Below are 13,435 nucleotides of genomic sequence, written 5' to 3' on the forward strand. Positions count from 1 at the left end.
GGATTAGCACTAGGGTACACTGGAAGAGAGGCTACCTTTGTTATTAGATTAGCACTAGAGTACACTGGAAGAGAGTCTACCTTTGTTATTAGATTAGCACTAGAGTACACTGGAAGAGAGTCTACCTTTGTTATTAGATTAGCACTAGAGTACACTGGAAGAGAGTCTACCTTTGTTATTAGATTAGCACTAGGGTACACTGGATGAGAGTCTACCTTTGTCATTGGATTAGCACTAGAGATCACTGGAAGAGAGTCTACTTTTGTCATTGGATTAGCACTAGAGATCACTGGAAGAGAGTCTACTTTTGTCATTGGATTAGCACTGTTCAAATAATGGATGAAGAGTTTACTAAAATGTTTCTCTTTGTTGCGTCTTCCTGAACAGCTCTTCTGTATATTGTGTGAATGATGAAAGCTCATAGTAACGTCTGCTTTATGCTATTTAGAGAAGAATGAGGAAGCATTTGGGTAACCTTTGTTTTTCATACATCAAATGTTGTGGAAAATGTTTGCGTTGTTTACACACAGATTCAGTAATTCTTTGTGATATATCCATGGAGGCAATTCATGCCTCACCCTAAACAAAAACGTTGATACCTTTTGGAATTGAATTTACTTAATTCTCTTGGCATCTTTTGTTGAAAAGCATACCTAGCTAGGATTAGGAGCAGCAATGCACTACTGAAAGCTATGAATACTGATGAATTTCATCAGTATTTCTTCATTTTCTTTAAATTTAGTTAGTGCATTTGTTCGGATATTCATTTTGTATCAAAACAAATACACCAGCCTACTATTAATAATAATAATAATAATAATGGTTTACGTCAGGTCTGAAAAAGCGCTAAATTTAGCAGTGGAATTTTGGATTGTGCTCAAGAGCAACACTCAACTCCCTGTGCTACCCAGTAAACAGTATAGGGTGCACTAAAAAGGTTACAGCCATGTTTAGATGCTTTGATTACAATATTTCTACTTGTAAGACAAGATTGTGCATTATTCTTTGCACGAGGTTACACAAAAGATAACGCACTGTGCCCTATCGATTGCGCTGCACTTGTAATCAAGCTCTTTATGGGGAATTCTATTTTGAGTTCTATGTCCATTTAAGGTGGTTTTCCCCTTTCATGAGTTATGTAGTGTTTTGTACCACAATGTGATATTTCTTTTCAGCTAGTAATTCTGGTTTGTCTGGTTTACTTACATATTCAGTTTGCTGTGTATGTGCAAAAGGCTATAGGTGTTATGTATAAAGTAATATACATGTAAAGCTTTGCTGACACAAGGATTAGGAAAGTCTCACTCATGGCTGCCATAGGCTGAAACTGGAACATACTGCAGGATCAGTCGCAGGGGAACAAGATATATTATCACAATCAGTAAAAGAATATTCAGGTTTGAATGAGATAATATGCAAGAAGATGCATCAGACTTCAGGACATGAAATCTCAAACCCTGTTTTACCTCCGCTTCCACCTGAAGATACAAATGATCTTCCTCCTCCTTACCAAGAGTGTTCTCTGTCTGTTATCTATACCCCAACACTTTCTTCTATGAATGACCTGCTCCTAATACCTCCAGAATACCCACCTTGGCCATACAACTTCCCTCCACACCGCCCTCCCCCAGACTACTGTGTGCTGCCACCAGCCTACTCCTCGTGCGTTCCTCATACAAATCAGGAAGAAATTGAAATGTCTTCATCTGTGAGAACAGATCTTACAGCAACTTGTCCCCAGCAAGAAACTAGACAATCATATAGATCAATGGATCATGTAGGTCCCCAGCAAGAACCTAGCCAATTAGGAGTGCAATGCTGGTGCATTTGCATAAACTTAATTATGGCTGTCATATTCTTGATTATATTCCCTCCTTTTGGAATACCCGCTTTCATCTACATAATTAAGGTAAGAATATTCAATGAGAATGAGTCAAGGACAGACTTTAAAGGGGCAGTCAAGTCCAAAATAAACTTTCATGATTCAAATAGGGCATGCAATTTTAAACAACTTTTCACTTTACTTTTATCAACAATTTTGCTTTGTTCTCTTGGTATTCGTATTTGAAAGCTAAACCTAGGTAGGCTCATGTGCTAATCTCTTAGACCTTGAAGGCTGCCTCTTATGTGAATGCATTTTGACAGTTTTTTACCACTAGTGGGCATTAGCTCATGTGTGTCATATAGATAACATTGAGCTCACGCATGTGAAGTTACCTAGGAGTAAGCACTGATTGGCTAAAATGCAAGTCTATCAAAAGAAGTGAAATAAGGGGGCAGTTTGAAGAAGCTTAGATACAAGGTAATCACAGAGGTAAAAAGTATATTATTTTAACCATATTGGTTATGCAAAACTGGAAAATGGGTAATAAAGGGATTATCTATCCTTTTAAAGAACAACAATTCTGGGGTTAACTGTCCCTTTAATAAAAGGGATAATAGTTTGGCATATTGCTATAACATACTAATAACATTTAAGTGTAAGACTTTAGTGTTAAATTACATCAGTTGTTTTGGAGTGAAGAGTTAAGTTGTGCAGAAAATGTCTCAGTTCAGCAATTTTAGTGCAATTCAAATGGCAGATTGTAATTGTAGGTATTAAATATATTCTTCAGCATTTACTTGTGTAGATTCTCCACACTTCTCTACACAGCCGATATCTGTATAATTAGTTAATTGTTGCTTTACAGCAAAGAGAGGGTTAATCCCTACATTACAAAAAAAAGAAAGAAAAAAAACAAAAGACAATGCTTGTTACTGTCATTTTGTTATGAAACTTGCACTGTTTTACAGCATCTTATTTGCTCTGTCAATGCCACTTAATGACAGCTGCACCTCCATTTCTTAGAATTTAACACCACCCCCTACTTTCCAGAGATAATAGGCAGGAAGGGGTGACACAAATAATTAAACTGGGTTTTGTTTATTATATTTTACTACAGATAATTCAGCATTTTATATCAGAAATGTAAATTTCATATCCTTTTACTGTTGCCTGTGAAGGAGCCGCATTTAAACAGTTTGAAAAGATTTTTGCCTGGAAATTGTTAAGTAAAACGTATACAATAGTCTTGGTTGTGTACTGCTAAAGCTTATTGGCTGATAAAGGCACCTCCTACAGCTCGGTGAAGAAGAAAGCATTGGCTACTCTGGCAAGAAATCATTGGTTTCATTCAGAAAATGAACATACATTAAAAAAACCAACAACATATTCTTTATACCTCTTGGTACCTTTGTTGAAAAGCATATGTAAATATTCTAATAAATAATTTACTACTAGGAGGTAGCTATTTAATAGGGCTACACACATTTGTCTCTTTTTATTGCCTCACCAGATGTTCCAACTAGCTCCCAGTAGAGCTGACTTTAGTTATGTATTTAAGCCCGCTGCATGGGTTAAACACATAGTCAAATGCAAGCAACAGTGCAACAATAAAATGCTCTAACATATAAGATCATTTTCATTTTGAACTTTTATATCCCTTTAAACAAGCTTTGAAAAGGGTGAGAGGGGCACCGCACTTTAAGGTTATAGAAGGTGTAATGTACATCTTGTATTTATGAATATGTGTTTATGGCATCAGGAGGTGACATATATAGTTTTATTCCTTATATAGGACACACTGTATATTGATACAAGGGTGGACAATACAGAAGGAGGGGAATAAGGGGTCTGGGCTAGGGTTGCCACCGTCCCTTAAAATACAGAACACTTATAAGTTACACATGCTGCAGGGTGTGCAGGGAGGAACATGAATAGTGCTGTCCAGAAACACAATACTTGTTCCTCCCTGTACACCCTGCAGCATGTGTAACTCATAAGTGTCCAGGAAAACATGGCTGATTTGGCAACCCTAGTCTGGGCTGAGGGGCTAAATCTGTTTTGCCCAGCAAATGCTAAATGCCTTTTAATCCCTTTTGGGAAAAATTAACAGGCGTAAGAGGGAAACGTGTGCACACACAAAAACACACAGCCATAAACACGCAGCCATAAACACGCAGCCATAAACACGCAGCCATAATCACACAGACATAATCACACAGACATAATCACACAGACATAATCACACAGACATAATCACACAGACATAATCACACAGACATAATCACACAGACATAAACACACAGACATAAACACACAGACATAATCACACAGACATAATCACACAGACATAAACACACAGACATAAACACACAGACATAATCACACAGACATAATCACACAGACATAATCACACAGACATAAACACACAGCCATAAACACACAGCCATAAACACACAGCCATAAACACACAGCCATAATCACACAGACATAAACACACAGCCATAAACACACAGACATAATCACACAGACATAATCACACAGACATAATCACACAGACATAAACACACAGACATAAACACACAGACATAATCACACAGACATAATCACACAGACATAATCACACAGACATAAACACACAGACATAAACACACAGACATAAACACACAGACATAATCACACAGACATAATCACACAGACATAAACACACAGACATAAACACACAGACATAATCACACAGACATAAACACACAGACATAAACACACAGACATAAACACGCAGACATAATCACGCAGACATAAACACGCAGACATAAACACGCAGACATAAACACGCAGCCATAAACACGCAGCCATAAACACGCAGCCATAATCACGCAGCCATAAACACGCAGCCATAAACACGCAGCCATAATCACGCAGCCATAATCATGCAGCCATAATCACGCAGCCATAATCACGCAGACATAATCACGCAGCCATAATCACGCAGCCATAAACACGCAGCCATAATCACGCAGCCATAATCACGCAGCCATAATCACGCAGACATAATCACGCAGACATAATCACGCAGACATAATCACACAGCCATAATCACACAGCCATAATCACACAGCCATAAACACACAGCCATAATCACACAGCCATAAACACACAGCCATAATCACACAGACATAAACACACAGCCATAATCACACATATTTCACAAGTTCACACCTATGGGCTGTAATACAAAATAAATCCAGCGGTGAAATCTCTATTATTATTCAAGGAAGGAAACATAAAAGATACATTGCGGGTAACAGGTAACAATGTATAGTGTATAATGCATCTCTGAGTAATAAACCAATCTACATAAAGGATCTCATCAGTATCCCTAGTGTACATTGTGTAATGAGAACTATAGGTCTGCCTGAAGATAATTCTAATTAATTGTACTTTTATATGGAATGAAGTCAGTGTGTTTGTTGTACAGTTAGTTTGAGTAGCACTGGGGCCTTCATGAAACATATCAAAAGTAAAGTAAAAAAACAACATAAAAAATAAAGTAGACACTTGTTTTCACAATCATTTCTCAATCTCAAAACATTTTAGTTAGTTATTTAGTTAGTTAGTTAGTTATTTAGTTAGTTAGTTAGTTAGTTAGTTATTTAGTTAGTTAGTTATTTAGTGAGTTAGTTAGTTAGTTAGTTAGTGAGTTAGTTAGTTAGTTGGCCTCAATCTCTAGGAACTGTATTTATTCCATTTAACTGTCCTGTTTCCCTTGGGTATAAATATGAGGATTTTGGTATAAATATGAGATTACACACACACGTTAAAGGACCAGTAAATACAGTAGATTTGTATAATCAACAAATGCATGATAAAAAGACAATACAATTAGGGTTTCCACCTCAGCCATGTTTTCCTAGACACTTATAAGTTACACATGCTGCAGGGTGTGCAGGGAGGAACATGTATTGTGTTTCTGGACAGCACTATTCATATTCCTCCCTGCACACCCTGCAGCATGTGTAACTTATAAGTGTTCTGTATTTTAAGGGACGGGTGGCAACCCTAAATACAATAGAATTTAGAGTGATCTTCAAATGATTAGTAGATCTTTTTCTGACGAATTTCAGTTATGTCTATTTCCACTCCCCCTGTACCATGTGACAGCCATCAGCCAATCACAAATGCATATTCTTGCACATGCTCAGTAGGGGCTGGTGACTCAAAAAGTGTAAATATAAAAAGACTGTGCATGTTTTGTTAATTAAGTAAATTGGAAAGTTGTTTAAAATTGCTGCTCTATCTGAATCATGATAATAAAATTTTGACTTGAGTGTCCCTTTAATTCTTCTCTCATCCATCACTATGGGTAAACACAAGGAGATTTCCGATGACATCACAAAGATTATTTTTTTACTTACACAAATCAGATAATGGCTAAATTTACATAAATAGTCATCAAAACTCCCAATAATGATCAAAACGTTTCATAATTGTGGAACAGTTCCCAATGTGCCAAGAAGAGGGCATTTTAGCTTGAATGTAATTGGCAGATGCAATTAGCTGGTACAATAACTGACAATGTTGCCAGTCACACTATTGGCATGTTTGGTGACAAAATGGAACTGCACACAAAGAAAATCACTTGTTACAGTACAATATGGTGGTGGATCATCAATACTTTGGATCAGTTATGCTTCTTGTGGTCCATAGGCCCTTGTTAAAGGGACATGAAAACCAACATTTTTCCAATTTACTTCTATTATCAATTTTGATTCATTCTCGTGGTATCCTTTATTGAAAGTTCAGCAATACACTACTGGCAGCTAGCTAAACAGAGATTGGTCAAATCATGTTATTTTATTGCTGTGCTAGACTCAGAAAGATTTGATTGCTTGATAAGAATTTGCTGCTGACACATTATGGTAGCAGCACAGAGCATAAAATTGTGCTTATTCTTAAAGGGATATGAAACCCAAAAAAATAATATTTTGTGATTTAGACAGAACATTTTATTTATAAAAAAGTTTTCCAATTCACTTCTATTATCAAATTTGTTTAGTTCTGATGGTATTCCGTGTTGAAATGATACCTAGGTTGGTATCTGGGGAACTACATGGCACGAGATAGTGCTGCCATCTAGTGTATTTGCAAATAGATAACATTCTTGCAAAACTGCTCTAGACACGTGCACACTCCTGAGCTTACATCCTGCTTTTCAACAAAAGATACCAAAAGAACGAAGACAATTCTATATTACAAGCAAATTAGAAAGTTGTTGAAAACAGCATGCTGTATCCGAATCAAGAAAGAAACAAAATTGGGGTTTCATGTCTCTTTCAGTTTGCTTAAAATGTTGCAAATGCCACCATTATTTGTTAACTCCGTTAGTGGTGGCAATAAGCAACAAGAAATGAAGGCATAAAAATGCATCAGAAGTTTAAAATAGATTTGTTTTCTGTCCCTTTCAGTGCTGGAGATACAAGATCACGGAAGACTACGTGGCAGCTAAGAAAAATCTAAATAGCGGGATTGGCTGTAACTGTATCATGCTGATGGTGATATTGCCAACCTATATATTAGTCATTATCGGATTTGCATTTAGATGGCACATATGATTAAGGACTTGTGTGATGTCATATTCTGCTGTCTATTGCAATTAAAGGGACATTAGTTTTTATGCAAATGAATTAACCAAGAAAACGGATTCTTTAGGTAATTTGCAGCAATTTGAAGAAAGAGTCTACACTTATTTTTTACAGGAATTGGAAACCCACAATTTTCAGAATTAAATAGAGGAAAAAGGGACATGTTATATTGCAATATCATACTGTTAGTATCCCTGTAAGATACGTGCACGCTCCTAAAGCTACTTCATTATGTTCTCATGGAAGATATTGAATTGCATAGAATATTATAAAACAAGTGGTAGATTGTAATGGTGTGAGAGGTGTTTAATATCTGCAAACGGATTAAAGATACAGTTATAATGAACAATGCAGTACTGATCCTGAGCTAAGCGCAGCCAGTGATTGGCTGGGACACATCTCTAGATCAGTAGTGCACTCCTGCTCCTCAAACCCCTTTTGTGCTGGGTATAACTCTGTTCATGTGAAAGTGAAATAACATAATGCTCATTACATTATCACCACAGAAATGATTATACAGGTAATTAGCACATCTAGGAAAGAATTACTGCTTTCTGTATACATTCTGTATTCATTGTTATCAACACACCAGAGAACTCTGGGTAAGATATGCAAATGAGACATACAACATATCAGTTCCTCTTTGGAAAAGCAAACAGGGATTCTTTCCTAGATGTGCTAATTGGCTATTACTTTTATGTAATGGAATATGTTAATATCACACTTTTAATCTCCACCATAACTTAAATGAATATTGCTTTTGCCCTGGAAATAAGCTTCACCAAACAGCAAATCAAACCTTTGCTGTTGCCAGCTAAGGAGCTTGAAATGGGTGTCCAGATTTTGATGAGATTAAACTCTGAACTGGAAGCAAAATGGATCAGATGTTGAATATCTCATTAGCATATATTACCCACAGTTCTCTGGTGCATGAAATCCAAAGTATACTGGAAACAACTGGAAAAAAGCAAGCAGTGATTCTTGCCTGTATACAATATTATTGTGACTCTTACTATTATGAAAAGGAGAATATTAATATCACACTTTTATCTCCACCATAACTTGAATCATTTATTAGGTAAGGGATATACAATTAAATTAGAAGTAAAACAATTCATACCATATATATAATTAGTTTAGAATAAATGAGAATGCAAACATTACTTTATTGCTTGTTTATAAGAGGCACGGTGCCTTGGCAATCAAGGAAATTATATGTTATGTTGTCAGCAAAGCCCTGGGATACTTTACTATGAGAACACAATGTCAATTTGTCACTTCGTATCTCCTGACTTTAGGTGGAAAAGATAAAAGGAAATGACATTAAATCACAAATAACCTTAATAAAGTAACAGACAAATGAAACAGTGTTATCAAAAGTTTTATTTCCTGAAAATCCATAGGTGACAATGCATTTACGTTCCAGTACTTCCATCATACATGATAAAATATTATATAATATGAAAATGTTTATTATGATTTGAAACTAACTAAGTGAATGTCAGTGGACAACTCTAGAGTGAATTGTTCATGTATTGGAAAAATGGAGATCTAGCAAGAAGCAGTTATGACTGGTGGGAGGGGCTCAGATAGAATTCTATATCCGCCTGTTTTAAAAGGTCTCACCCTCTATAGTATACAGGGGATCACCATGAGACTACAAATGAGGGGGATCAAGACCACCTTTAAAAAAAAAAAAAAAAAAAAAAGGGATTTCATGCCCCTGTCTTTGAAAATTAATTTCCGTAGAAAAGAGGGATAGTCAGGAAGAATGTATGCAATATTGATTTGCTAGTCCCATTGTAAGGAAGTTGTCTATCACTGATTTAAAAGATGAATATCCTACCATAAAATAATTAGTATTGTGTCCTTATACCTGTAACATAACCACTATAGTAAAAACAATCAGATGGTGGCAACAACTATCCTTAGATATAAACAAATACTGTACAATAAATGTTGCAGCTACGTAAGTATAAAAATAGGTGACATTTTGTGAACATTTTAAGTTTATTTTTGTATTGTTTGTTACACAAAGTCAGTTTAAAAGGCAGTAAGAGCAGAAACGTATTATCAAATAAAGTAAAGTAATCCATCAAGAAATAAGAATTTTGTGTAGTTTTAAATGTATCTAAAATTTTTATGGTCAGATATTTTATTATAATCATTCTCTGCATGAAATCAAAGATGATGTAAAATGACAAAAAAATTGTTAAATCTTTACGTGTTCACTGATTCGTTTTTATTATAAAACACGTGCTGGTGTTTGCTGTAGTAATTAGGGAATAATGGCTCCCACGCTTTACCAGGTATGAATAGAAAATGACTTATGTTTTTTTGCTACGCTGAGAGAGTTTAGACAGGAGTAGGATCACACTTACATTGTGACAATGGGTTTATAGGCACAAGATCCTAAATTTATGTTTGGGAAAGTGACCCGAAGCTGAATATGGGACCCAAAAGGTGTGTTTGAAATACTTACAGGGACCTGAGCCCCATTTTTTAGCTTCATGATTCAGATAGAGAATACATTTTTAAACAACTTTCCAATGTATTTGTTGTCAATTTTGCTTCATTCTCTTGGTATTCTTTGTTGAGGGAGCAGCGATGCACTACTGGGAGCTAGCTGAACATATTGGTAACCCAATGACAAGAAGCATTAATCTGCAGCTACAAATCAGGAGCTAGCTCCCACCTCAGCCTACCTAGGAATACTTTTGAACAAAGGATACAAAGAGAACTAAGCAAATTAAATAATAGATTTAAATTGAAATTTTGTTTAAAACTGTATAATGTATCTATATCATGAAGGAAATATTTTTGGGGTTTCATGTCCCTTTAAAGAACCACTACATACAGTAGAATTGAATCCTGGACAAATACACGATAAACAGACAATGCAATATCACTTACTTTGAATTTGCAATGAGCAGTAGAATGTTTTTTGGCAAATTTCAAAGTTAATCCAATTTCCCCTCCCCTGTATCATGTGACAGCCATCAGCCAATCACAGCATACATATACTATATACTGTGAACTTTTGCACATGCTCAGTCGGAACTGGAGCCTCAGAAAGTGCATATAAAAAGAATTTGCACATTTTAATAATGCGAGTATATTGGGAAGTTTTTGCTTCTTTTTTTTTATAAATCTGAATCATGAAGGTTTCATTTTAACTTCAATCTCCCTTTAATGTTGTTGTTTTTTTATTTTATATTGTTACAATTTCTGATGACATTTCTACAAACTAGTTATTTTCTAATACAGTTTGTGTACTGGGCAGATGGATTAATTCATATTCAGCTCCTTTTTGGTGCTGGATTTAACCACAACACACTACTGTATGCGCAAATCCAGATATTTGAGTGTTGCACTTTTTCAACACCCCAAAAAAAAAGCTGAATGCTGCTGCCTGCAGCCATATTCTGCATTAGTTTGTAAAACAAACACTGAATATGACTTTATGCCCATGCCTCACAGATAAAAATAAATCAAATACATTTAAATTAAGTTTAAACACAATAAGCTCCAAAATACCAAAAGCAGCTCTGGTATGGGGTGTGAAATAGCTCAGTACTTAAAAGGGTTAATGAATTATAATTTTATTAATATTTCATAATATTCATAGGGCAATAATGTGACATTTGTCAAGCACAATAGCAGTGATTAAAGGGATAGTCTAGTCAAAATTAAACTTTCATGATTCAGATAGGGCATGTAATTTTAAGCAACTTTCCAATTTACTTTTAGCATCAAATTGACATTGTTCTCTTAGTATTCTTTGTTGAAAGCTAAACCTAGGTAGACTCATATGCTAATTTCTTAGCCCTTGAAGGCCACCTCTTATCTCAGTGCATTTTGACAGTTTTTTACGACTAGAGGGCGTTATTTCATGTGTGCATATAGATAACATTGTAGGCAAAAAGTATATTAATATAACCATGTTGGTTATGCAAAACTGGGGTAATAAAGGGATTATCTATCTTTTTAAACAATAACAATTCTGCAGTAGAAACTAGACTGTGTGAATGAAGATGATTTGTATGAAGAATTTTGTTGTACTAAACTGTATAAAACAGTTAATTAAACTGTTTTTTTTACAGTAACTACTGTATAATTTGTCAGTTTCATGTTTTGTTGATTCCTTAGTCTCACAGACATTGTTTTAAAGCCCAGAAGCCCCTCTTTAAACTAAAGCCTCCAATATAAGTTTTAATGTGGTATAAGTGATCACCTGACTTGTATAAATGTGCAATATCAAAGTTAATAACATATACTCAAAGGCCCTTAATTATATGAGGATAACACCTTTTTCTTTTTACAATAGAGTTTAGAAAAAAACTAATTATTGTTTACAACTTTATTAAAATTTTACTAAAAATTTATATTTTTAATTTTTTTTCCTGTTGTAGATGTCTCATGTGTCATGATTTATATATATATATATATATATATATACACACACAAACATACACACACACACAGTATATACATATATAAAATAATAGTATAGTTTAAATCTGCTGGGTCTGCTAAAAACAAGCACAGCACAGGGGTTGAAATGGCTCAGCGGTTAAGAGGTTAAATGTCACACCTGGTACAGTCCAAGCATTTAATTATTCTAATTGGACTGACAACCCACATGACTATAGACATAAATATATAATTATAGTGGCAGCACATTAGTGTTAACCGGTAGACATGGGCTGTTAATTATTTGTTCAGACGCAGTCTGTGTCATTAAGTTTTTCTGTGACAAATTTATTTATGGATTTGCACAGATATTTGTTTGTTGCACCTTTTTACGAACATATTCAGCACTGAAAAGATATGGCCCAATAAAAAAGAATGATTTAAAACAATAACATCTGTGTTTGGAGATCTGATTTCAAACTTGTAAGTGAATATCCTTTCCTTTATTCAATGACAATACAACAATGTGAATACTACATACACATATAAAGGAATAGGGAACTAGGTAAAATGACTTAATTGACAGTCTACTCCATAATTTGTATTGTTTAAAAATATAGAGAATTCCTTTATTACCCATTTCCTAGTTTTGCATAACCAACACTGTTATATTAAAGGGACAGTCAAGTATAAATTAAACTTTCAATATTCAGATAGGACTTTTAATTTTAATCAACTTTCCAATTTACTTTTATCATCAAATTTGCTTTTTTTCTCTTGGTATTCTTAGTTTAAACTAAACATAGGTAGGCTCATATGCTAATGTCTAAGCCTTTGAGGGCTGCCTCTTATCACAGGCTTTTTAAATCTCTTTTCAACACAAAGAGACAGAAAGTACACGTGGGCCATATAGATAACACTGTGTTCAGGCACAGGGGGTTATTTAAGATTTAGCACAACACAATGCTAAATGAAAGACAATAGATAAGAAACAGTCACAGTCATGTGATCAGGGGGCTGGAAGAAGGTTCCTAGATACAAGGTAATCACAGAGGTAAAAAGTATATTAATATAACTGTGTTGGTTATGCAAAACTGGGGAATGGGTAATAAAGGGATATTCTATCTTTTAAAACAATAACAATTCTATGGTAGACTGTCCCTTTAAATTACTTTTTACCTTTGTGATTACCTTGTATCTAAGCCTCTGTAGACTGCCCCCTTATTTCAGTTATTTTGACAGACTTGCATTTTAGCCAATCAGTGCCCTCTCATAAGTAACTCCACGGGTGTGAGCATGTTATCTATATGGCAACTGTCTAGCTGTGAAAAACTGACAAGATGCAGAGGTGGCCTTCAAGGGCTTAGAAATTAGCATATGAGTCTACCTAGGTTTTGTATTCAACAAAGAATACCAAGAGAACAAAAGCAAAATTGATGATAAAAGCAAATTGGTAAGTTGTTTAAAATTGCATGCCCTATCTGAATCATGAAAGTGAATTTTGACTAGACTGTCCCTTTAAACAAGAGAAAGGCTAAGCTCTTTAGATGACAAAGAC

At 35.0% G+C, this 13,435-nt stretch overlaps 1 protein-coding gene across 2 annotated transcripts in view; it reads left to right on the forward strand.

Moving 5' to 3' along the window:
* Positions 1-1,201: 1,201 nt before the first annotated feature.
* LOC128638298 (proline rich transmembrane protein 1B-like) overlaps positions 1,202-13,435 on the forward strand; it is a 28,362-nt gene continuing 16,128 nt past the window's right edge. The window contains exons 1-2 of one of the 2 annotated variants that reach the window (XM_053690177.1): positions 1,210-1,909; positions 7,288-8,829. In XM_053690177.1, coding sequence (XP_053546152.1) covers positions 1,424-1,909; positions 7,288-7,434 — 633 coding nt within the window. In that variant the 5' untranslated portion in view covers positions 1,210-1,423 and the 3' untranslated portion in view covers positions 7,435-8,829. Of the gene's footprint in view, positions 1,910-7,287; positions 8,830-13,435 lie in introns of those variants that run through there. The other variant, XM_053690176.1, reaches the window with a different exon arrangement.

Source organism: Bombina bombina, chromosome 8 (assembly GCF_027579735.1).
Source record: "Bombina bombina isolate aBomBom1 chromosome 8, aBomBom1.pri, whole genome shotgun sequence".
In the NCBI taxonomy this organism is placed as follows: Eukaryota; Metazoa; Chordata; class Amphibia; order Anura; family Bombinatoridae; genus Bombina; species Bombina bombina.